This window comes from Leptopilina heterotoma, unplaced genomic scaffold, assembly GCF_015476425.1.
Source record: "Leptopilina heterotoma isolate Lh14 unplaced genomic scaffold, ASM1547642v1 Lhet_81, whole genome shotgun sequence".
Classification (NCBI taxonomy): domain Eukaryota; kingdom Metazoa; phylum Arthropoda; class Insecta; order Hymenoptera; family Figitidae; genus Leptopilina; species Leptopilina heterotoma.
The window spans coordinates 3,710,289-3,736,793 of record NW_025111185.1 but is presented as its reverse complement, the minus strand read 5'-3'; the positions used below and the strand labels follow the sequence as shown (position 1 = coordinate 3,736,793).

General features: G+C 24.6%; 2 protein-coding genes across 2 annotated transcripts in view; one reads left to right on the top strand and one right to left on the bottom strand.

The window, feature by feature from the left end:
- Positions 1 to 23,441, bottom strand: part of LOC122511260 (ras-responsive element-binding protein 1) — a 53,093-nt gene extending 29,652 nt beyond the window's left edge. Inside the window, exon 1 of the mRNA XM_043626402.1 lies at positions 23,303 to 23,441. Within this exon, the coding sequence (XP_043482337.1) occupies position 23,303 (1 nt within the window). The 5' untranslated portion in view covers positions 23,304 to 23,441. The remainder of the gene's footprint in view (positions 1 to 23,302) is intronic.
- Positions 23,442 to 24,540: 1,099 nt separating this feature from the next.
- Positions 24,541 to 26,505, top strand: part of LOC122511323 — a 78,213-nt gene continuing 76,248 nt past the window's right edge. The window contains exon 1 of the mRNA XM_043626482.1: positions 24,541 to 25,263. Within this exon, the coding sequence (XP_043482417.1) occupies positions 25,054 to 25,263 (210 nt within the window). The 5' untranslated portion in view covers positions 24,541 to 25,053. The remainder of the gene's footprint in view (positions 25,264 to 26,505) is intronic.

Sequence of the window (26,505 nt, the reverse complement as noted above, 5' to 3'; positions counted from 1 at the left end):
AAGAATTTTGATATTTATTAAGATAATTGAATTTTTTCAAAGAATTTCGTTAAAATTTTTAAATTAAAATATTTTTTAAAAAAATACTTCATTGAATGATTTAGAAATAATAACTTGACAGTTCTTCAATAGAAATAAGTTATTTAAATTAAATTATTGTTAGAAGTCGAAAAAATTTAAAGTGTTTTTTAGAATTCGTGGTAATTTCATAGTTCAAAAGGCAAACAAATAGAAACAAAAATTCAGAATTTTCTTATAAATTTTAATCATTAAATTTTTCCAGTACTTTTAATAAAAATTCCTGACTTTTCCCTGATTTCCCTGACCACTTTTATTTTCCCTGACTTTTCCCTAAATTCCCTGATTCCCCTGACATGTGGTCACCCTGTAAAACAAACTAATTTTATAAGAGTAGTTTTTTAAACTAAAAATGTTGAAAAAATTCTTTGATTCTCATTTGGTTGGGATGTTCCTATAATCTCGAATTAATGGTTTCATCAAATTTTTTCAAGAATGAACAAGTTTGGAAACAAACATATTTATATGCGGAAATTTATGAATAAGAAAAGATTGTTAAGTCATTACTATAATAAACGGTTATAGTGATGAAAGAAACTTTGGTTTCAAACCCCCTACTGTGGTTGGCGAAAAATTCATCTCTGAAAAGTCTATTATATCTGCGTGCAACCAGTGAGAACGGGAAATATACAAAGATGTAAATCTAACTAAAGGTGTTTATCGAAATATGAGAAATATACCCAAAGTTCCATTCACCTATTCGAATGGTCATAAAAGCTCTCGGTTACTACATTCCTTCAGTTTAACAACAAAGTTATATAAGTCAAATAATCTTGTACCAACAGTCCCCTATTGTGTCCACGTCCAAATGAAATAGGGGTCCATAAAAGATAAAACTCTTCCCTCGAAACCTAATTGGCAAGATTTGAGCGAAAAAAATGTTCCTTTTGTAAATACGAAAAATAAATTGCTTCTCTAGTGATTTTAATTCTCTGAAACAATACGGTTTCCTGATATTCTTGAAAATGTAATTGAATATTCTCCCGAAGCTTTACGACAATCTTAGTCAGCTTGATGTGATATTGTATTGCTGCCAATCGCTAGTCTCGCTCTCTAACGGATAACCCACATTCGTGGAGGACTGATACTCAGGTGAGTGTGTCCACGATTCACGTATTGTTCAACTGAAGACGTTTTTTGTATGCAAGCTTCGTAATTTCTTCCTCGTATTTATCTTCTGTTCGTATATCCGTTCTATATGCAAACAAACACATATGCATACGCGCATACTCGCATACTCGCACAGTTCATCGGTATATATAACTTCTTTCAAATAGGTCATTTGACTTTGAATTTGAATTAATCTTCAAACACGCCTTCACTCATCGATAAAAATCTACATTTATTACGACTGTTATTTCGACGAAAAATTCTCTGTCTTCACAAGAAAAGTGCGAGAAGTGACAATTATTCACTTAAAATTACAGAAATATTAAGTTTTTTCGAGTTTTTAGATTGACTTGTAGACCCGTGCCACTGTGCAGGTGGAGGAAAAATATTTCTTTTCCGGTTTTAGAAAAAATGTAGTATTCTGTTTTTTTTGGATAATGCAACAGAGATGACAGATGTTTAACAGACACTTTTTTTCCTATGGCCTAGAAGCATCCGCACCTATGTCACCTTTCATGGATTATAATTTGTCCTCTCGAACTATTATATTCTCATTAGTGATATATTTCCTTCCTGTCTAATTTCAGAAAATTAAATTAATTCCGAAATGTGTTCTAAATTTTCTCTCTTGGGTTTTACAGTTTTAGATTCGGTACATTTTCATCCTCTTTATTTTTTCCTATTTTCCTACACTCAAAATAAAATAATAATCAGAGCTGTTGACAATCATGATTTTTCTAAAAAAAAATCCAATTCTTTCATTTGAATAAAATTTCTTCCGGAGCTTGGTCTTTAGTAATGATAATAAAAAAATTTATTTAATAACAATATGGGTTGCAACAAAAATTTAATTTTCTTTTTCCCTGATTTCCAGACAAAATTTTGCCATTTTCCCTGACCCTACCCTAATTCTAAGAAAAAGTTCTTTGAGAATTTTCAAATTAAGATTCAATTTTACGAAATTTCGATTATTCGGAAATTCGTCAATTATAAATTTAAAAATCAAGTTTTCAGAATTTTTAATTAAAATTATCTGAAATTTTGTATTTTCTAAAATTTCAAATTAACAACTTTTGAAATTCAATTATTTCTAAAAATGTTAAACGCAATATTGATAAAATTCAATTGGTTTTGGAAGTTTTGAATAAGATTATTCTCTGAATTAATTATTTTTAATAATTTTTGAAAAAGTTCATTGAGAGTTGAATTATTCAAACAATAAGAAGAAAGTTCATATAAAATAATTCTAAAATTCACTTGTTTGCAATTTATTAGAATTTAATAATTACTTTTAATAGATTTTAAATTAAAATACTTGAAAGAATTTAATTATTTTCAAAAATTTTAATGAAATTCTTCGTAGAAATTCAATTATTTTCAAAAATTTTGAAATGTTCTTTGCAAGAATTTAATTTTAAGAAACATTCAATTAGTATCTATAAAATTTTTCTGAAATTCATTTTTAAATCAAATTTTGTAAGAAAATTCTACGATAATTCAATTATTTAAATACAAAAATTAATAATTTATTGAATAATTGAATTTTTCTTCAAAATTGAATTCTCATGAAGAATATTATATTAACAAATCTTTAAATAATTCAATTCTTTTATTTATAAAAATAACTGAATTTTGCAAAGAATTTTATGAATTTATTAAAAATTCAACTAATTTCAACAAAATTGAAATTAAAATTTTTCAAAAAAATTCGTTCCACAGAATTAATATGTAATATTAAAAGTATATGAAAAATTCTGATTCTTTTAAAGTTCAATTATTTTTGAAATAATTAAGTAAAATTATTCATTAAATAATTTTTTGTTTTTTGTCTCAATTTGATAATCTTAAAAAAACTGTGATTATAAATTTATCGATTTGCTGAAAGACTACGAGAAAAATATTAAAATTCCCTGAGAATAATACTAAAACTCTCTCTGAGAATAATAACGAAAAATGGTAACAGAGATTATTTTTGAAAATGTACAAAGAGAAAGGTAGAAAAAAAAGAAGAAGAAGAAGAAGAAGAAGAAGAAGAAGAAGAAGAGTCTTTATTTACGGGAGATGCGGATATAAGCGTGGCACCAAAGAAACCATACAAGAATAAAAGTCAAAGGGGGGACCACCTGTGTAAGATACTTCCGTCGAGGCGTGTTATGTGTATACCCGTCTTCCGGATCCTGGACCGGAGGAAAAATCATCTCTTCAACAGGAGAGGTTACACGCAACAATATTATAAGGAGAACTCGAGATTATCGTGACTCCCACATGTTGCGGGAGGCGCCGTGGTCACTTCATTTGTAATCCCATCGCGTTCTCTTTTGAGATGAAAGGGAGTCGAGACACGAAGGGCATAAAAAGGATCCTCTCTCTCTTTCTTTCAGTATACAGTCAATAATTTGTAATCTACTCTCAGTTTATCTTTATATACGGACAAAAGTGTTTGTGCAAAATTACACTGGCGTCTTACTAAAGGGACTTGAAATTTACAAAAATTCCTTGGAAAGAGTATGTATTTAAAAAAAACATTTTTGAATTTAGTTTAGTAATTTTGAAATTTTCAACTAGAATTCTATAAATTTTCAATTCTAAAATTTGTAAAATTCAATTATTTTCCAAATTTTTAGTTAGAATTCTAACTTTTCAATACTACAATTTTCTGAAATTTAAATTTCCTATTAGAATGAATACTAAATTTTTCGAAAATTCAATTACTTTTCAAATTTCCAGTTAGAATTGTAAATTTTAAATTCTAAATTTTTCTAAAATTCAATTATTTCCCAAATTTACAATAAGAATTATAAATTTCCAATTCTAAAATTCAATTATTTTCTAAATTTCCTTAGAATTATAAATTTTCAATTCTAATTTTTTCTAAAATATAATTATTTTCCAAATTTTCAATTCTAAATTTTTCTAAAATTCAATTATATCCCAAATATCTAATATTAGGTAGAATTATAAATTTTCAATTCTAAATTTTTTTAAAATTCAATTATTTTCTAAATTTTCAATTCTAGTTTTTTCTAAAATACAATTATTTTCCAAATTTTCAATTCTAAATTTTTTCAAATTCAATTATTTCCCAAATTTCTAATATTAGAATTATACATTTTTTAAAATTCAATTATTTACCAAATTCTCAATTAGAATGATAAATTTTCAATTCTAAATTTTTCTAAAATTCTGTTAATTTCCAAATTTACAACTAGAATTCTATATATATATATATATATATATATATATATATATATATATATATATATATATATATATATATATATATATATATATATATATATATTCTATATAGAAAAGTATATATAATTTTAACGTTATTTCTGAAAAAAATATATGACTTAATTTTCTATGATGATTGTATTAATTAATCTCTAGTTTTCCTATTCGGATTCCTGTACAGGAGATTAAATCGCGATTAATTATAAAATCCACAACTGTTATATTCTTAATTTCAATTATACAATGAACGCTTCGTCGAATACAATTTATCGAAATAATCAAATGAAATAATTAAAAGAGCGCGCAGGATAATAAAGTATCATTTCGCTAATCAAAAATATCTTTGAAAAAAATTAATAAAATCTAATTTCTCGAGTCTTTTTTGAACATAACACTTTTTAAAAATTTGTTCAAAAGAAATTAGTTTTTTAATCTTTATTGAGCTATGCACGCGCAGTAAATCGATGAATATTTGCTTTAAAAATGATAGAGAGTCTGAATAAATGTGAAATTATAGACGTCCAGAAGTATGTTAAAGAAGAGCTGATTGTGTTTCTGTCTGCTAGATAAAAGTGCAAGAAAAATGTAGGTGTGCAAGTTGAAATTGTATGGATATAAAAAGAATAACGTGAACAGACCTTAAGTCGATGCAGGTTGCATTGAGTACCACCTGCTTCCTCTCATCGTCTTCTCGGAGTCTCGAGAGATCTTTTTATTATACCTTCTCGCTATGTATGTTACACGGTATATGGAGGTGAGCTCCCACAGAATAAAAATCCTACATGGTATATAACTCAGCCTCCAATATACCGATTCAAAGCCACGCACGTGCCGAGCCGGTGACGACGACGACAGCCACACACAACTTCTTGTACAGCCACTTTCTTTATACAGGTGTACTTACAAAGACACTTTTTTTTAAATTATTATTTTCTTCTATTTTTTCCTTTCTTCCCTTTTTTCTTATACTTCTCCGTATTTTGCATATTTTCTGATACGTTCCTTAATCACAATTCTGCGTTCACAAAATTAAGAGTTTCATTTTAAAAAAGAAGCAATATTTTTGCAAAATTAATCATCACAATTTTTTAACAAAATTCTATTCTCCTTTGAAATCTTGACGAGGAATAAACAAGTTTTTTTTTAAATAATTGAATTCTTAATATGAATATTGTTATTTATAAAAATAATAAAATTGAATTTTGTAAATTAATTTTATTCGAATTTTTGAAAATAATTGAATTAGTTGATTTATTTATTTTTTTTGTTGTTATTTTTTTATAATTGATTTTTGCAAAGAATTGTACCTATTGAAATATTCCAAAGAATAAATTGAATTTTCGAGAAAAATTTTGCTATATTTATAAAAATAATTGAAATTTTGACGAGGATTTTAAAATTTTTTTTGACAATAATTGTATTTCTGGGATGAATGTTGATGTTTATCAAGATAATTGAATTCTTTCAATTAAAAAATTTTTTTTTTGAAAAAAAAAATAATAATTTTGCATCATTTTTATACCAAAATTTCAAAAATTAATATAATATAAATTGTAATTTTTATTCAAATGCAAATTTTAATTGTTTAAATTGTTGGAAATTAAATTCTTTATCTTTCTACTACACGGAAAAAAATATAAAGTAACTTTTACTACTTTCATAGTAAAAAATTTCCGGTAAAGTATTTCTGGTAATTTTTACTACTTTTGGAGTAAATTTTGCTACGTTCGAAGTAAATTTTACTCATTTTTATAAATATTTACTTCGAACGTAGCAAAATTTACTCTAAAAGTAGTAAAAATTACCAGAAATCCTTTACCGGAAATTTTTTACTATAAAAATAGTAAAAGTTACTTTATATTTTTCTCCGCGTAGTACTCTTGTTTAAAAGTTTGAAATTAAAAAAAATAAAGAAATTACAAGAAAATAGTTTCTTAAGAAAAATAAAAGTAAGCTATATTCTTTGTTTCTTATGTTATGAAATTAATTTTTTATTATCATTACTAAAAAACCAAGGTTTAGAAAACATTTTATTTAAGTAAAAAAAATACGAATTAAATATAGAAAATCGTATTTTTCTGATTAAAAAAAATCATGATTATTTGTATGCAGTTTAAATTAATTTAATTTTTTTTTATTAAAATTTGTAATTTTTAATTAAATGCATTTAGACGGTATGCAGTCTAAATTTTTGTATAATATTTTTATATTAATAAATTCAATAATTGTATTGAAAAAAAATTTGTTTTTATATGCAGTTTTCCTGTTTCCTAGCTGCTCTCTAAATTTGAATTAGTAAATATGAGTAATAAATATAATTTCTACTAATTTATTAGTAAAATTTACTAATTTGAATTGGTGACTGACTTTTTGCTTTTGAATTAGTAAATAGCAAAAAGTTTTACTATAATAAATAAATAGTAATTTCCACTAATTTTTTTTTATAGTAAAATTTACTAATTCAAAAGCAAAGTGTTGATGAAATGAAGGCAACTGTTTTTTTCCTTTTCTTTTCTATTTTCCATTTTTTCTCCTTCTTTATTTTGTAGTGCGATGAAATAAGTATTATGTAGACGCACATGAGAAATACGTAGGTAATGTATATGAATGTATAATGACTTCGGAGGCTGCATCAGTCGTGGGAGACAGGTAGCACACTTCCGGTCGTCCACGGCTATTACCATCACAAATAAAACTATACAGTGTGTCATATAAATTTTTACACTCATTTATATGAATATATGTAACAATAATATAGAAGGCAATTATTGAAACAATGTTAAACTCATACAACTATAATTAATTCACTTTATTTTTATCCGCATATTTGTTATACTTTTCAAAGTATCTCTTTCATCTCTCATTCAAAGAGTAGATCCTTTCTCTCTAATTATATATATATATATATATATATATTGTACATTCAACAATTGAAGAGAATTTGTTTTTGTTTTATATTGTTTTTAATTTTTACTATTTTTTTTATTTTTACTAAATTGTTATTTACTACTATTTTGGTCTTTGTACTCTCTCTAAATTTTGAATTAGTGGACTGACATTTTGCTTTTGAATTAGTGAATTTTACTAATAAATTAATAGAAATTATTATATTTATTAGTAAAATTTACTAATTCAAAAGCAAAAAGTCAGCCACTAATTCAAATTAGTAAATATTTTTACTAATTCAAATTTAGAGAGCTCAACTACTAAAACCTACAATTCACTATTTCTTACGATTTGCAACTATTTGGATAATTTTCTTTAGCTTCATGCCACTATACTAAAAGATATATTTTTTTTAAATTTGCATTACTTGTATCAAAAAATTCTAAAAAATAATTTAATTTTGGTAGAAAATTGCAATTGCAATTTTTAGAAATAATTAATTGTTGTATCAACTATTTATTTTTGTATTCAAATACATAATTCAATTTTTGTAGTTGAATTCTGATATGAATAAATTTGAAAAAAAATTTATACTTTAGTATAGTCAATTTTAAATTGTTCGGAAGAATTTTATTAGAATTTTAAAATATAATTCAATGTTCTTATTCCAGGAATCTAATTAAAATTAAAAATAATTAAAATGTTATAAGAAATTTTATAAAAATTTTTTTAAAAATATGTAAATTTTTCTGAAGAGTTTTATTAAATTTCTTTAAAAATAATGAAGTTCATAGTTAACATACAGTACTACTTTTTTTTACTATACTTAAGTATAGTAAAAAGCACAATAATAAAGTATAATTAAATTCCTACGAAGAATTTTTTTTACGAAAATAATTGAGTTCTTTGGAAAAGTTTTTTTTTACAATTTTTGATATCATTTGAATTGTCTGAAAGATTTTTAGTAAAATTTATGTTCATTCGAGGAATTCAATTAAAATTTTATTAAAAATAATGGACTTATTTTTTTACAATTTTATTATTTATTGAAAAAATTAAATTATTTTCATAATTGAATTTTTTCATTTTTATTTCAATTTTTGCAATTAATTGAATAACTCTCAGAAGAATTTTATAAATATTGTATTTAAAATAATTGAATTGAATTGAATTTTTATGAGGAATTTTATTAAAAAATTTTAAAAACAATTACATTTTTTCTTTATTTAAATTGCGTATTGAAAATAATTGATCTCTTGTGCAAAGAATTTTGTTATTCATAAAAGTAATTGAATTCTCACTAAGAATTTCATTAAAATTTTTGATAACAGTAAATTAGAGTTAATTAGATCAATTTAATTAATTAATTTGTTAAAAAGTGAATTAAAAAAATAAATTTTTAGAATTCATTAGAAAATTCTGAATTTTTGTGTCTTTTTTGTTTGCCTCATAAACTATGAAATTACCGTCAATTCTATAATACAAATCCTTCAATTTTTTAAATTTCTGAAAATAATTTCTTTTTAAATAACTTAAATCTTGAACAACTATCATAAAATAATGACTTATAAATTATTAAATAAATAATTTTACTCAAATATTTCAAAATTAATTCAATTTTAAAAGAGTTGCGTTTACAATTTTCACAAATAAATGAACTTTAAAAGGTTTTAATTTGAAATTTTAGAAAATTTCAATTCTTAATGAATCTCCGAGTCTTTGACTCGGAGCAATCGATATCTTCATGTTTCATACCAATATTTTAAAAGTTTTTTAATTTCAAAAAGGTTTGAATTTGAAATTTTTGACATGCTTAATTCCTATGAAAAAATAATAATAATTAAATATTTATTTACAAAGGAAGTTATTGATGTTTTTGAATAATCTTGCAATTAAAGAAATTCATAAATAAATGGGCATATTTTTCATTTGTTTCTAATCATCATTTTTTTAAATTTTCTAATTTTTATTATTATTTTGTTATGAATCATGAAAAAATACCTGCATATTTTCGATTTGTCAAACAATATTTTTTAAAGAAAAAAAACAACTTTGATTCGTTTTTTGTCCCAATTTGATATCCTTAGAAAAATTGTGAACTAATATTGAATGTTAGTAAAAAAAAGTAAACTGTATGTGTATAGTAAAAAAAGTATACCGTAGGTAAGTAAAAAAAAGTAGACGTGTCTCAAATGGGATTTTAAAGACACCTCCGGAAATGAGAAGGAATTTTTAATCGCTATTTTGCAACCCGAAACTAAAAAGAGTCAGTATAGAGATCTATATGAACTTCATTGTCTCGACGTCATCTGGCGATCCTGGCATTTTTATCTTTATATTCTCCATCCCACCTTCTGATTTCATCACAAATCGCTAGGCTTTTGCTCACGAAATGCGAAATTAAATCATCGTTAACCTTGACACTTCTCTCATTCAGGAAGTGGTTCCTTTTTTGCTTATTTTATCTGAAAACTTCCTTTATCGCCTTTTATCAGCACTGATATGCTTGAAATTATGATTTAAATCATGATTCCAGGCATCACAGTGCCCCTAAAAAGTATTTTAGGGGAAATAGGGGACTGAAAATTAAAAAATAGGGGACTTTTAGGGGACCATAAAAATTGGTTAAATATGATAAAAATATAATTTATTTATACAGGGTTGCCACAAAAATTTAACTTTATTTTTCCCTGATTTCTAAACACAATTTTGACTTTTTTCCTCACCCTAAAGAATATTCTGATTCACTCTATAAAAATTAATGCTCAAAAAAATGTTCTATTATAAATTTATTTACAAATTTCTTCAAAAAGTCAAATTATTCGAAAACATTAATAGTTTTATTTCAAATAAATATTTAATCACTTTTTTTTCATTGAGTAAGATGTTCAAAAATTTTTAATTCAAACCTATTGAAATTCAATTACTTCTAAAAATATTATTATAAAACATAAAGAAATGGATCACTCCGAGTCTTAGGAGTCGAAGACTCGGAGTGATCCATTTCTCTATGTTTTATAATAATTTATTAAAAATGACCGACTGATAAAATCATTAGTTTATTATTATATGAATATTGTTACTGCCATTTCTTCAAAATTATTTGTATCATTTCAATTCAATTAACATTTTCTAGAATTTTTAACTAAAATTCTACTTTCAATCAATAACTTTAATTATTATTATTTAATGAAACTTTTTAAAAAAAAATTAATTCTACAGAATTGTTAGTTAAAAGTACAAAAAACAATAATTTAATTGTACGAGAAATCAATTATTTAAATACAAAAATAAATAATATTGAATGTTTCTTAAAATTTAATTTTTACGAAGAATTGTATTAACAACATTTTAAAATATTTAATTTCTTTTCAGGAATTTAATTAAAATTTTAATGAAATTTATTATATTAAAGAATTTTATAACAATTTTTGAAAATAATTGAAAACTTTTTGAAAAATTTTATTAAATTTTATTAAAAATAATTGAATTCCTGAGAAGAATTTAAATAATAATTTTTTAAAACAATTGAATTCATGAGAAGAATTTTATTAAAATTTTTGAAAATAATTGACTTCTTGAGAAGAATTTAAAAAAAAATTTTGACAATAATTTAATTCTTGAGAAGAATTTTCCTATCTATTTAAGGTAGAAGCACCAGTTTTGGCCACTTTAACGCCAGTTTTGGCCACTAGTTAATATTCATTGTAATTATTTATATTTAAGTTCAATGAAGTATTTTACTTAAGGAAATACTTAAAATCCTGTAGTACTGTAATATTATATTGAGAAATATTCATTAATAATAAATAATTAAATAAAAATTTTATAAAAATGACCAAAACTGGAGCAGTGGCCAAAAGTGGTATACTTCTACCCTATAAAGATAATTTAATTCTTGACGAGAATTTTTAAAAAATTTTGAAAATAATTTAATTTCTCCAAAGTATTTTATTATTTTTCAAAAGAATTGAATTCCTGTGATTAATTTTTGATATTTATCAAAATAATTGAATTTTGGAAAAGAATTTTATTAAAATTCCTTAGAATAATTGATTTTATGGGAAGAATTTATGCGATTTTGTTGTTTATCAAACTAATTGAATTCTTTTGCAAAATTACTTAAAAATTTTTGAAAATAATTGATTTTCTGCAACGAATTAAATGTTATTTATGAAAATATTTGAATTATTGCAATGAATTCGTAAATGAAATTTTAATATTTATGAAAATAATTGAATCTTTTCGTAGAACTGTATCAACAATTTTTTTCTATAATTAAATCTGTTGATAACTTTTATGAAAATAGTAAATATTTAAAAACATTGAATTGTGAAAAACTTTAAAAATAATTGAAATTTTGCAAAGAATTTTATTTAAATGTTTGAAAATAATTGAATTTTTTGCGAAAAATTTTGCTATTTATAAAAATAATTGAATTCGTGCAAAGTATTTTATTAAATTTTGTTTAAATCATTGAAATTTTGCCAAGAATTTAATTAAAATTTTTAGGAATAATTGAATTCTTGAGAAGAATAATGTTGATGTTTATCAAAATAATTGAATTTTGGAAAATAATTTGATTAAAAATCCTTAAAATAATTGATTTTAGGGGGAGAATTTTGTTGGTTACCAAGATAATTGAATTCTTTTGCAGAATCACTTTAAAATTATTGAAAATAATTGATTTCCTGCGACGAAAAAAATAGGGGAATTTTAGGGGAAATTTTCAAAATAGGGTACGTTTAGGGCCCAAAATTAAAAAAAGGGGACTTTTAGGGAAATAGGGGACAGAAAACTATTCCATTAAACTTATTTTCATATTCTTATAATATTCAAACTTAGGTATAATTTTTTAATTTTTATCATAGTTTTTCTACGGATATCAAATTGAGACAAAAAACGAATCAAAATTGTTGTCATGCAACAATGCAGAAGAACTATGATAAAAATTAAAAAATTATAAGTTTCAATAAATTTTCCTGGTTGAATATGAAAATAAGTTTAATAGAATAATTTCTATATTTGCACTAAATGATCTGATATGTGTTGGTGTGTCTTTATAATGCGGCGATATCGTAAAAGTTGTGCAACCACGAAATACTTTCTTCAGCAGCGGAACTCGAGCGAGTAGCTCGGCATCAAAGTGGGCTCATTACACGTAGAGAATCAGTATATAACGCAAACCCAAACGTAAAATCGAATGAAGAAAGTGCTTGCCTTCTTATTCTCCCGCAACTTTGCATCGGAAACCAGAAACTACCAGGCGAAACTAAAATAACGTGTGCGTGTACCGATATGCACGCTTGTTGCGCTCATCGATTTTTTTTCATCACCTCCGAGTACTAGCATAAGCGAATTCCAACCAGTTTGTCACTTCCGGTCCACGAAATACGAATATTCCAATTTGTAAAAAAAAATACTTTTTCAATTTTCATTTTGGATTCTAAAATGTTTTGTAGAATTGTTTCAGAATAAGGAAACTAGAAAAATATTGTTCTATATAGTTTTTATTTAAAAATTCAAATGAAGAATGACTTTTTTGTTTGAAATGTATGTTTTTTTCAAGAACTGTTTTTAAAAAGACGTCTCAACTTTCAGATTGTAAGAGCCACACATGACAAATTATGAAATTGAATTAAAATGAGAAACATATATTTCACTGACAAAAATAATAAGATAACGAGAGAGAGATTGTCTTGAAAAACACACGTGCCGTCCGAGGGAGTTTTGTGTCAAACTTATAATAATAATATCTGTGCGCGGTTTTAATTTTCGTCTTCTTCCGGATTTCGTGTTAAATTGCACTTCTTTGCTCGTGATCTTATAAATGATCAAATGATCCATTCATTCTTCCTGGTTTTCGCAGACGTTTTCTCTTATTTCAATTAAGAATGCTTAGAACATCACTCTTTGATATATATATATACTTCATTTTTGCTTATTAGCATTCCAGTCCTTCGTCTCAATTTCTTCGAAAGATGCTGTGCTATGCTATATATAAAAGTTATATTTATACATACCTGATCTTTTTTCCTTCTGCACAAAAATACTAAAAAACTAAAATAATCCCGAAGAATTTTAAACATTTAATTTTTTTTCTAATTAGAAATGTGTATTAAAATTTTAATAATTTAGAATACACTTTTTAGAAAAAAAGACTTTTGATTAATTAACGATGTTAATTTTTTTCAAGGTCGTATCCTTGAAACTAATTTGATATTTGAAATTAAATGAAGTGGAAATTTTCGATTGATTGGAAATTGCAAATTTTATATATTTTATCATCAATAAATAATGATTTTTATTCTTAAAAGAATATAATTAAGAATATAAGTGAAATTATAATTCATGATGATGATGATGGACGGTTTTTCTCGTTAAAAAGAAATAAAAAGAAAAAAAAATGAAATAAGGTGATAGTTATGAATATATCGCAGCATCTGAATAAAGCACCTGTGTACACGGATCCATATTATCTCTTGATGAGGAACGAACTCTCTTTTATTATCCGATTGTTACACTTTTAGACATATATTCTACTATTTGCCTTTGAAATATGGATCATTTGACGAACGTTATTTTCATCTAAAGAAATCCTCTTACATATCTAAAGATAAAATTTTATTTATATTTATATAATACCTATTTGTTATACATGTATATATATATATATAGTTTTTTTATATCATATATTTATTTATCTTCTGGTCTATTTTCGATTATGTATAGAATTATTAATATAACTATAGCATAGTTAGAATTTTTTAATAATTTCAGATTCAGAATTGAAATAATTCACTTTTTAACAAATTAATTAATTAAAATGATCTAATTAACTCTAATTTACTGCCCGTGTAGAAAAATTTCGTGGCGCTAGCTAGCAGCGCTAGACTGCATGTAAATTTACCATGTATCTAGCACTGCTAGCTAGCGCCAAGAAATTTTTCTACACGGGTGTTTTCAAAAATTTTAATGAAATCCTTAGTGAGAATTCAATTACTTTTATGAATAACAAAATTCTTTGCACAAGAATTCAATTATTTTCAATATGTACAACGAAGAATTTTAAAAATTATAAAAATAATGCAATTTATTGTTTTTAAAAATTAATAAAATTCTTCACAATTTTGTTGTTTTTTTACTATACATAGGTATAGTAAAAAAAAAGTAGTATACTAAGTTAATTTAATTAATTAATTAAAGAAAGAGTAGAAGTTTCATAAACATAAAGATGATTACATATATATACAAGCACTTAGAACGAGCTTCCAAATAAATTATATTAGGGTCGTTTGTTGAAAAACAAGAAGCAAAGCATGAAAGGATGAAATAAATATACAAGACTGCAAAATTCTGTAAAAGTGGGAAATTCCCAGAGTCGAGAGGGTAACAATTGTAATTTACTATCTTTGTGAAATACTGCACAACAATGTTACTCATTTTGAGATGATGTGGTGGAAGATGAGTCTCTTGTTTCAATAGTAGGTATGCTCTTAAACACACTATGAGAAAAGTTAAACCAACTTCTCTCAAATCCCCTGATTAAACTTAAAATTTTGTTTACCTTGGCGTTAATTTCCTCGCTGAATGGGAGGAGTTTTTCCTCTAAATTTATGACCATTCGTAAATCCATTAAAAAAGTTTAGATACCTCTCATCGCTTGGCGGGAGATTGCGGCAAAGGAAAAATCATATTACCTGATGCCAAATATCAGAGACCTTCGCAATTTTTCAAGATTTTACTTCAAAAGCATCTGAAAGCATCGTATTTCTCTTCAGATTAAAGACTCACGAAATGGACATAAAAACAATATTACTGACAATTTTAACATCACATTTACGTAATACAGCAATAAAGATGTAACAATTTTTTTAAGATTTAACAGAACGAGAAGAATGAAGTATATACTGTTAGAAATGAGAAATTATTCATGACATTTGTGTTTGTCTAACTGTACAGAATGAAGGGTGGAATAAAATAAAAACAAGAAATAAGAAACGAGAGGTGATGAGAATAAGCCATCAGGAAGGACAAGGTGGCTACTACAGAAAGCAGTAAGGTTGGTTTTGATAGAGAGAAAAAAGCATCAAGTGGTCAAACGACACGTGTTGTAGTTAACGTCCGAGGCATTGGCCGACCCGACTGGACTTTTCGGTCTCGAAAAAAAGGAAGGTTCAAAATGGACAACGGGACCATAATAACCATCAAAAACATGAAAGGGGTCAAATGTGGCAATAAAAAGGGTACGCGTGCCCGGGTCGAAACCTTTCACGTTCCTGTTTTTTAAATCTTTCACTCACTGGAGATTTTTTCCGCAGAAAACGCAGCATCCGAAAAAACATTTCATGCATTTGAGAAAATTTGCTAATTTTTCTATAATCGCATTAATGAAATTACTCTTCTTTATAATAGGGATCATAGTGATTTTTTCGTGTATACTACTATTAAGAATTTAGGGGATTAAAATTTTTTAAAGAAGGGATTATGATTAAAAAAAGAGAATTTTTCAAATTAAGAAACAAATTACCTCTCTAAATATAAATTAGTAGAAATCTTTATACTAATTTCAATCAATGACTAACTTTTTGCTTTTGAATTAAGTAAATAGCAAAAAGTTTTACTAATAAATAGTAATTTGTATTAATCTTCTTCTATATTAATAATCATTGTATTTCGGTAATCTGGTTCGCAGTTTGAAGTAAGTTGTTGTTTCCTTTTTTCTTTCTTAATTTTTAAAATAATTTTTCTTCTTAAATATTTTTAATTTTAAAATAAATGTATTAAAAATCATCGAATTGTTGCAAAGAATTTTATCAAAAAATTTAATAATAATAGAATTCCTTCGAAGAATTCCATTATTTAGGAAAAAGAATTTTGTAAAAAAATTTGATAATAATAGAATTTCTTCGAAGAATTTTATTATTTAGGAAAATATTTGAATTTCCGTGAAGAATTTTGTTATATATGTAATTTTTAAAAATTCTAATTAAAATTCTATTTGAAGAATTTCTTTCAATTTTTTTTTTAAATAATGGACTTTCTTTAAAAATTTTAACTAAAAATTTTACAAATAATTGAATTTTATGAACAATTTCTTTAAAGTTTTTAAAATAATTGTATTTGTTAATCAAAATGAAATTAAATATTTAGTTATTGTTATTTATTAAAATTTTAAAAAATAATTGATTTCTTTTGAAAAATTTTATAACGAATTAAAAAATTGAATTATTCTTTTGTGAAATTTTGTTGAAAACAATTGGATTTTTGCAAAGAATTTTACTATTTAAAATATAATTGAATTGTTTCGAAGGATTTATTAAAAGTTTAGAAAATAATTGAATTTTTTCGAAAAATATTATTAAAAATTAAAAAAAAATTGAATGCTTTCATGAAATTTTATTAAAATTGTATTAAAAATAATTGAATTTTTGCAAAGAATATTACTATTTATATCTAAATATAATTGAATTTTTTCGAAGAATTTATTAAAATTCTACGAAAATAATTGAATTCTATTGAAATTTGTTATTAGAATGAATCAAGAAAAAAAATTGAATTCTTTCATCAAAATAGGTTTTGAATATAATTAAATTTTTGCCAAAAATTTTATTATTTATAAATATTGTTGTTTTGAAGGAGTTTTAATTGTTTTGAAGGATTTATTAAAATTTTAGAAAATAATTAAATTTTTCTGAAAAATATTATATTATTACAAATTTTTTTAAAATTCAATTCTTTCATAAAATGTTATTAAAAAAATTGTATTAAAAAAATTGTATTAAAAATAATTGAATTAAAAATAATTGAATTTTTTTGAAGAATTTATAAAAATTTTAGAAGATAATTAAATTCTTTAAATATTTTATAACAAATTAAGAAAAAAATTGAATTTTTTCGTAAATTTTTTTTGAAAATAATTGAATTTTGGCAAAGATTTTATTACTTATAAAAATAATTGAATTGTTTCAAAGGATTTATTAAAATTTTAGAAAATAATTGTATTCGTTCGTGAAATTATATTAATATTATATATTAACATCATTTCACGAACGAATTAAATTAAAACTTAAAAATAATTAATAATTCAATTATTTTTAAACAAAATATTATTTTAAAGGTGAAGAAGCTATCAATTTTCAATTTTTTACATATGAAACCCATGAGCTTATAGAGATTTATTTAAGATATTTAATTTATTTGTTAAAATTGATTCGGAAAATTGATAGCTTCTTCACCTTTAATATATAACTGCCGAATGATAAATTCACTTTCTATAATTATTTTGTTTAAAAATAATTGAATTTTTTCAAAAAATTGTCCTTTTTTATAAAAATAATTTAATTCTTACGAAGAATGTTATTATTTATGAAAATAATAATTGAATTATTGCGAAGAATTTTATTAAAAATTTTTTAATTAATAAACAAGAATAATCAATTAGTAAATTAGTTAATGATTAGATTTTTAAAGATTGGATCTGAAATTATTCAAAAATTCATATTTGAAAATAAGAAATTTTGTTATTTGCATAATAATAATAATAAATTGAATATCACGTTACGCGCGCTAGTGTGCGTAACATTTGCTAGTTTATTTATAAAATTTACTAATTCAAAAGCAAAAAGTCAGTACAAATTATTATTTACTAGTAAAATATTTTGTTTTCAAGAGAAACGGGGAGAATATACTTAGGCGTTTTTCGGGATTTTATTAATTTAAGGGAATAAAACAGGGAAAAAATGTGCAACAAGAAGGAAAAAATTGTTAAAAATTCAAACTATTAGAGGACCCAACGACCTAACTACCTTTCCCAGTTTCTACAACAAATAAGTGCGACAATTACGATAATTAAGACTGATTTTTATTTTCTATTCAAAACTTTTTTTCCACACACTTTAAAAATTAAATTCCTATTACGAAAGGTATCTCATTACGTGGAATGCACGTGAGAGAAATTTGTCTCATTTTTAAAGAAAATCGATATGATATAGAGAACAAAAGTAAAAATGATGATGCAAACATTTTTTTCTTTTTTTTTGATGACTTCTCAATTTTTGCTTGATATATTCAATTGCACGGCGAGTGTTTAGGATCATTGACATTGCGTTCCAGTATATATATATATACAATGTGCAAAAAAAAGGGGACAATGTGTGACTATTCTTTTTTCTCGTAATATACGCGAGGTTCATCAACTTATGCTGAGCATTTCATTTGGTGGTGCACTTGTCGACCTCAGACATAACGAGCTTGGTTAATCTCTTCTCGTTTTAAGCGCCTCCTGAAACGGGTACCTTTTTTTTCAACTCGCGGAGGTATCTTGTCGCAAGTATCTGCTTATTATACTTGTCTTGCGGACCAGTGTCAAATTCTGGAGCGTGGGATTCATAAGGCAACTTTGTGCTCACGTTTAATGATTTAATGTCTACATTTTGCACTTGTTATACATACGAGAGAGGAAAATCATTTGCGGAAAAGTTTTGCAATATATATGCTTTCTTCTATAAAGAAAATATTTAATTGATAAAGGGAAATTTTATACAAACGGATATATTGTGCTTAAAAAATTATTTTTGTTAGAGTTTAATTATATATATTGTGTAAATGTATTGGGGAAGAATATTGGTTGATTCTTATCATTTTAATCATTTTCCTTATTGCTATATTATTAGGATTCATTATAAACTTATTTTCTTCGGATAAAACTGAATTTTAGTGAGAGTTTTCTGGAAAAGATAATGAAGAATTTGAGTTTTAATGATAGAATGACAGTATATGTCATGCATAATTCCTGAGTCACTAAAGTATTAAGATCTGAGTCGGCTTAATGAAAGGATTGTTAGAATAAGACTTTAGGTATCTCTATCTCTTCTTGTAAATGTATATACACACTCTTATAGCGCTCAAGAATACCTCATCTGTCGCTCTCAGATAAGGTTTAATCGTATACTGCTCATCTTATCAAGATTATAAATGAATGCAACATTTCAATTGACTCCAGGTTGGTCCATATACATTCAATAATGTTCATTCTTTCAAATTTTTAAAATAAAATCAATAAATTATTTTTATTGTAGAACATAAGAATTTGTATATTAGATTACTAATTCGGAGTAATTTGCTTTTTTCCCTTTGTTGTACAATAATTAACAAAAACTTTCTATAATCTATAATTATTATAGCTATAACCTCTACAACATATATGTCGATCACTTGTTATTTCATTGACTTTCATTGGAATTACATTCTAATAATTATTAATAAATTATGCTAAATATTGTCGATTGTAATAATTAAAATGACTTTATAATTTATCTACTAAATATCTATTTATGTTATACTTATGTCTTTTGTAATAAAAACGTAAATAAAATAAGTTTATCTATGTTAAATAATATTTCAATTATAAACAAAATTTTATTATTAGGGGAATGTAGTCAAGGTTGGCCTACTGTCTAGGTAGGCCACTCGCGTTTTTTTGTCAAGTTCACTAGCGCCACCTACGCGCATTTTTGTCGAAGCTTGTCTTAGTGAAACCTAACTTTTTGTTCAATTACATTTTCGGAAAATCGAAAATTGTGTTTTCTGTGACGTCGGTACAAAAAAAGCTCAAAAAAAGTTTTGTGCATAATGTGAAAAACCATTAATAAAAGATAAAAAACAAATTGAATCGTCAAGGCAAGTATGCAGAAAATTTGTGGGACTCATGGTTGAAAGGAAAACAAAGTAAAAAATCGAATCCCGAAACGTATTTCTTTATGGTTACAACAATTCGGTAATGTTACTTACTGTCAAGGTCGGCCACTATGTGTTTAAAATGCGCAAAGTTGAGGACGAGCTACTTCATTTGCAAAAACTGCAATTCTGTATAACTCATAATATAATTGATCATCTTATTAATATTTTTATTCAATTTTATTAATATTTTAGTGCAAAATTTTTTTTTATTTATATTTATTTTTTTATATTGTTTATTGTTATTATTTTGTTATTTCATTAAGTTACAAACTGTAAACAATAAAGAATCAATTTTCCGTAACTCCAAACATGTTATTTTATTTTTTAACGATTAATGCCCTTTGAATTTTAAACATGGCCGACCTTGACTGTAATGGCCAACCTGGACTACAAATTTTTTTTTTTTTAAATCTTTATAACTTTTTCATTTTTAAACCTGTCAATTTACTTTGTACAGAAAAAATGTTCCTATTAAACAGGACTTTCCAACCATATACTTCAATTGTCCAAATTCATTTTTAAAAAAAAGTTATAAACAAAAGTCAAAAAGGTGGCCGACCTAGACTATGTTCCCCTACCAATAAATAACCTATAGTTGGCTCCTAATTTTTTTAATTAAATATTTCAATTTTAAAATTAATATATTGAAAATAATTGAATTATTGCAAAGAATTTTATCAAAAAATTTTTAAATAATTAAATTCCTGTAAAGAATTTTATTACAGGTATGTGTAGGTTATAGGTATATATTAAAATAATTGAATTCTCGACAAATTTTTCTACGAATTTAATTAAAATAAATGTATTGAAAATCATTCAATTATTGCAAAGAATTTTATCAGTTTGAAAATAATTATGAACTCTTGCAAACTTTTTCCACAAATTTAATTTAAAATAATATATTTAAAAATATTAAAAATTTAAAGAATTTTATCAGAAAATTTGAAAATAATTGAATTCTTGCAAATTTGTTTTAACAAATTTAATTAAAAATGAATTGAAAATAATTGAATTCTTGAGAAGAATTTTATTGAAATTATATTGAATTGTTAAAGAAATTGTAGAAAATATTTAAATTCTACTCAGAATTTTTTTACAATTTTTTAAAATAATTTAATTTATTCCAGAAATTTTATTAAAATATTGAGAATAATTGAATTCTTTCAAAAAATTTCCTTAATTTTCTGAATATAATCGATTTTGTTAATAATTCTAATTTATTAATATTTTACTATTTAATTTTATTCAAATAATTCATAAAAAATAAAATTCTTTTGAAGTATTGAAAAAAATTTTTTTTTTTTGGAATAATGTATAGTAATTTAAAAATTTTAATTGGAAACTTTGATTATAATTGAATTAAAAAAAAATTTTTTTTCAACTGTTTAAAATAATCGTTTCTGTTAATAATTATAATGAAAAATTTGATTTTTGAATTTTATAAAAATTGTATTGAAAATAATTGAATTTTACTATTTATAAAAATAATTGAATTATTTCAAAGAATTTATTAGAATTTTAGAAAATAATAAAATTCAACTATGTTCAAAATTTGAAAAAAATTCTCGTAAAGATTCCAATTATCTTTATAAATAACAAAATTCTTCTCCAAAGTTCAATTATTTTCATAAATGTTAAAAAAATTTCACAGGAATTCAATTATTTTCATAAATAATAAAAAATTTTTTTAAGGAATTCAATTATTATTTTCATAAAAAATAATTTAAAATTCTAGAAAATAATAATTGAATTAAAATGATGAAAATAATTTTGATGAAGTTATACAGCAACAATATATTCTTATAATATAAAATAATGATTTTATCTCACGGTCATTTTTAATTATATATGGTAATATTAGAAAACATGAAGAAATCGATCACTCCGAGTCTTCGACTAGGAGCAATCAATATCTTAATGTTTTATAGCAAAATACTTTTGTAAGTTGTTTAATTTAAAAAAGGTTTGAATTTGAAATTTTTGAATGTCTTAATTCCTGTCAGAAACCTGTTCCAAAAATAAGATTAAAAATAGGAATTGTGCAAATATTTTTCTTCTTTTTCTAAAACAAAATAATAATTTTGTTAAAAAAATTGTGATTCATAAAGAAAAATAATGCAAAATAAATAAATTTTCTATTTCTCAATCACAGTTTTTAACAATTTTCTAATTTTCCTTAGAAGTAAAGAACAAAAATCTGCATAATTTCAATTTGACAAAACATAATATTTAACAAAATTTTAGTCTTTTAATGAAAAGAAGTGAAAAAATTTCTGATGATTTCTATTTATCATTACAATTTTGAATTAATTATAAAATAAAAATAATTATAACAAATAATAATATATAATACACAATCTATCTAAAGATAACAAAAAACAAAAGTATAAACAAAAGACATTCGCAATAAGCGAATTTTAATTATTTTGTTTAAAAATTTCACTGCCTGTCAAAGTAATTTATATACTCAATGAAAATTTTTATAGAAAAAAGCGAGAAGTAAAAACAGATGAAATCATTGCGGTAAGATGATCGATCTTCAGGTAATCAGTATAGTCAAGAATATGGAATTTGTGAGACGAATGTGTTATGTGATAAGAGGTACACAGTTAGTGACCCAAATATCAGGATATATCTCCTACAATGTATTTAATAATTTCGATAAGGAATTTTGACTGGAACAACAAACTAGATATAGTTGAATTAGATTTTCAACAAGATTTTAAAAAAGTTATAGTGTATATTGCACACCTTATCTTCAAGTACGCGTATAATATAATTCAGATTTTGAAATCAAAAAAATTTATAGACAAGATCGATGATTTCATTTTTGTATTAAAATTTCAAGAGACTGAGTTATAAACATTTCCAATCAGAAAATTATAAAATTAGCAATAAATACATTTATATAAAGAAAAATCGAGAAAAATTATGCTATCAATGAAATTTAAATAAGTTTTTCTAATTTTCGTTTTTTGTTTTCAATACGGAAAAGTAACGAATATGATAATATAACGTTTTTACTGTGTTGTCTGAAATATGGGGTTAGAAAGTTAGAACAAAGGGAATTAGGGCACGTAGCATATTTTGCATTTGCTTCTAAAAATAGCATAGTAAATATTAACAAAAATGTCTCTGCGTGACTAAAATTAACCATCTATAACGATAGAATAATAATTTCATCGTTTCTTTGATGAATTGACTAAATATGAACAATGAGAACTAATTTTCTACATAATGTTGAACTTACTATTGTTGAAATTATATATATAGGTAGTTGAATACTTTTCTCATATTGTTTCTTGATCTGATGAGTATATCACTTTGTTAAACTGAACTAATGTATAAAACAAATATAATTAAAAAATAGTAATGATTAAATAAACAGAACACTCGGCAAAAAGAACTTTGTTTTTGTGGACAAGCGCCATCTGGTGACAACTTCAGTACTTACATTTCGCGCGCGTGATTCCAGTAATAATGTGCCGTTGAAACTTTCAATTGGAAACTTTCGTTTTTAAGGTTTCAAATCATGAAATTTATGATCGATGAAATTTTTCATGAAATTTGTAAATATGGTATTTTGGTTATGTCAAGTCTCAATCATGTTTAGAAGTTGATAAAATTTGTGTTTATTTTGAATTTTTAACCTGCACAAACTTGTTATTGTAAACATATTCACCTATTTATTCATGTGATCCTTGAAATCTTATTTTTAAAATAATAAAAATTTAAAAAAATTTATGAAAATTAAAATTAAGGAAATAAATTTTTGTAAAAATAAATATTTTAAATTAAAACATTTAAAATAGTATATAGTATTTGCATTTTACAGTTAAAAGGAATAATTGGAAACGTAACTAAAGAATTTCTAAATTATTAGTTTTAAAAAATTAGAGGTTGAGGCTAAAATTTCATAAATTTCAATTAATTTGAAACTTTTCATTGAAACTTTCAACTGAAAGTTTCGAAAAGTATAAGTTTCGGAAACGGCACATTACTAGATTCCACTAGCGTTTGACAATTTCGTAATTTTTCTAATTAAAAGCAATAAACCTTCAAAAAATGTTATTACAAAAAAATTTAATTCAATATTTTCAGTGAAGGAAGTTTTCTAAATATTCCATTGTTTAATATTTTTTATATACGTGACTTACGGGAACTATTTTCACTTCGCATGTGCCATCTAGCGATAAATATTTGTAGTATACGTGTTTCTCGAATTTTGCAGTTTTTGGAGTGAGGAATATTAATTTAATAATAATTAAATATTAACATGACACTTTTTATAATAATACTGTAATAATAAGAACTACTTTTGTTAAATACGTAAATTAACCAATAATACTAGAATTATAAGAGAAAAAACTGTGTTCATCGAGTGTCCCATCTAGTGGTGAATCTTTGTAGTTCGTGCTTCAGCGTCGCTTGCAGTCGCGTGGACTCGTCCTGTTCAGTAAATTCTCTTTTTCTCAAAAAAAGTATTAAATCTCGAGGAAAATCGTGAAAAGTGAACAAGTCGTCGTTTAGAACAAAGTGAACAGTTTACAATGATATAATTTCACTAAATAAACAATTCCAAAGCAGTGCATTGTTTCCCGTTTGTCTTTGTGACAAACAATCTAACCTAACATTTCGGAGCAGTTTCAGTTGTTGGGTAAAAAAAAAAACAATTTTCACAGTTTTATCCTTATACAGTGAGTTAGTTTCTCTGAATATTGCCCACAAAATAAGCCTACAAAATGTTTCTTTTCATTATTGTGTGAATAATGTATATAATTCACCTGAAATCGGGAGCCATAAACCCAGTGGGACTCTCGAGATCGAAGATTCGCAAGAAATTTATTCTAAACTCATCATCAGTTGTAATTCGTGAACCGAACTGTTAAAACACCGGTGTTTCGTTTTGTATTTTTCTAAAAGAGTTAAATAATCGAAAGTTTTCCTAAAATGCGGGAATCGGGAGTGTTCGAATTGTTTTGAATCGATTGCTGAGAGTTTATGCAAAAAGTCGCGTGTTCGTGTTTTCAAGTCAAGTTTATATTATTGAGACAGTATTGTTTATGGATATTGAAATATTTTACTTATGTGATTTCGGGATTTTCGGAAATTTTAAAGTCGCGAGTGTATGTGCTGTGGCAGAAAATATCATCGTTTGAGAGCAACATTTCGGAATGGAGTTTGCAGCGGATTGCAGCTGAGAATTTAAAGGTTAGTTTTTGTGTCAATTTGTAAAATCCGTATTGTTTATGGATAACAAAATATTTTGAATTTAAGGTTTAATATATTATTCCTTTGAACAAACGGAGTGATTTACTGGATAAAGTTTATATTTATTCAATTTCTTGATTTTTACGGTTTAAAGCAATAATTTTTATTGCGTTGCGCTCAGCGTCTGAATTTCCTGAAATCTTAATATTTCTCTCGCGCGTAGATAAGAAATTCGATAAACTTTATATATACAATATGATTGTCTATAAAGAGTCTATCTTCACTGGCGATGCTTGTTGGTTTCTCTTGCACTAATTAGCAAAAGTTTTCTGTGCAATAAACTCGTCTATCTTTACGTAACTGCTCAGACTGGACACTCATTGCTTCTTTATAAACATGTGTTAGTGATTCTCGAATCGTGTGTGTATATTTGTATGAGAATTTTTTGCGATGCATGATGTATATATAAGATTGTCTTAATTCTACTTGTAGCGTATTTGTGTAATACGTACACATATTAACCTGGTGTGTACCATCCATGTTTGCGTCCTAATGGAGTAACTTCCAACCGAGGTAATATTCGCAGCCTCTCTCTTCCTGTATCGCTCAAGTAGCGTTCAAATTAGCAAGCGTGCCTTCCGGAGCACTTCTTTGACCATTTCCGGCTTGTGAGGTTCCTTTTTAAATCCCACCTTGCATTGCAATTATTTTCAGTCTCAGCAATGTCTTGAATTTTTAATCTCTATATATGCGATTATTGCCGTTAAAGAATATTTTCGCAAAATTCAGACGCCGCGTTGTCGACCAATTTTTATGTGTTTAAATTTTTTTAATTATTGTCTAAACTATTTTTTATTATTTATTTATTATTTTCTAAATCATTTATTATTTTTCTACTTATTTTTTATTATTTTCTAGATTATTTTCTAAATTATTTTTGAAATTATTTACACAGATTATATTATTTCGCAGAGTACTTGAAATTGACGAAATTGAAATAATAAATTATTTGAGAAAAATTATTTTAAATAGATTAATCTTTTTATTAAAATATAGACTGAATATTGATTTTTATATTTTCCTAAGGTATTTGATCTTGGGAAGGTTAAATTATAACTTTTTACATTAGAAAAAGTCACGTAGGAGAATTTCTGATCTCATTATACATCTATTTAGTTAAGATACCTTTCTCATTTGTAATAGTTGACGAGAAGTAATTCTTATCAATTAACATAATAAATA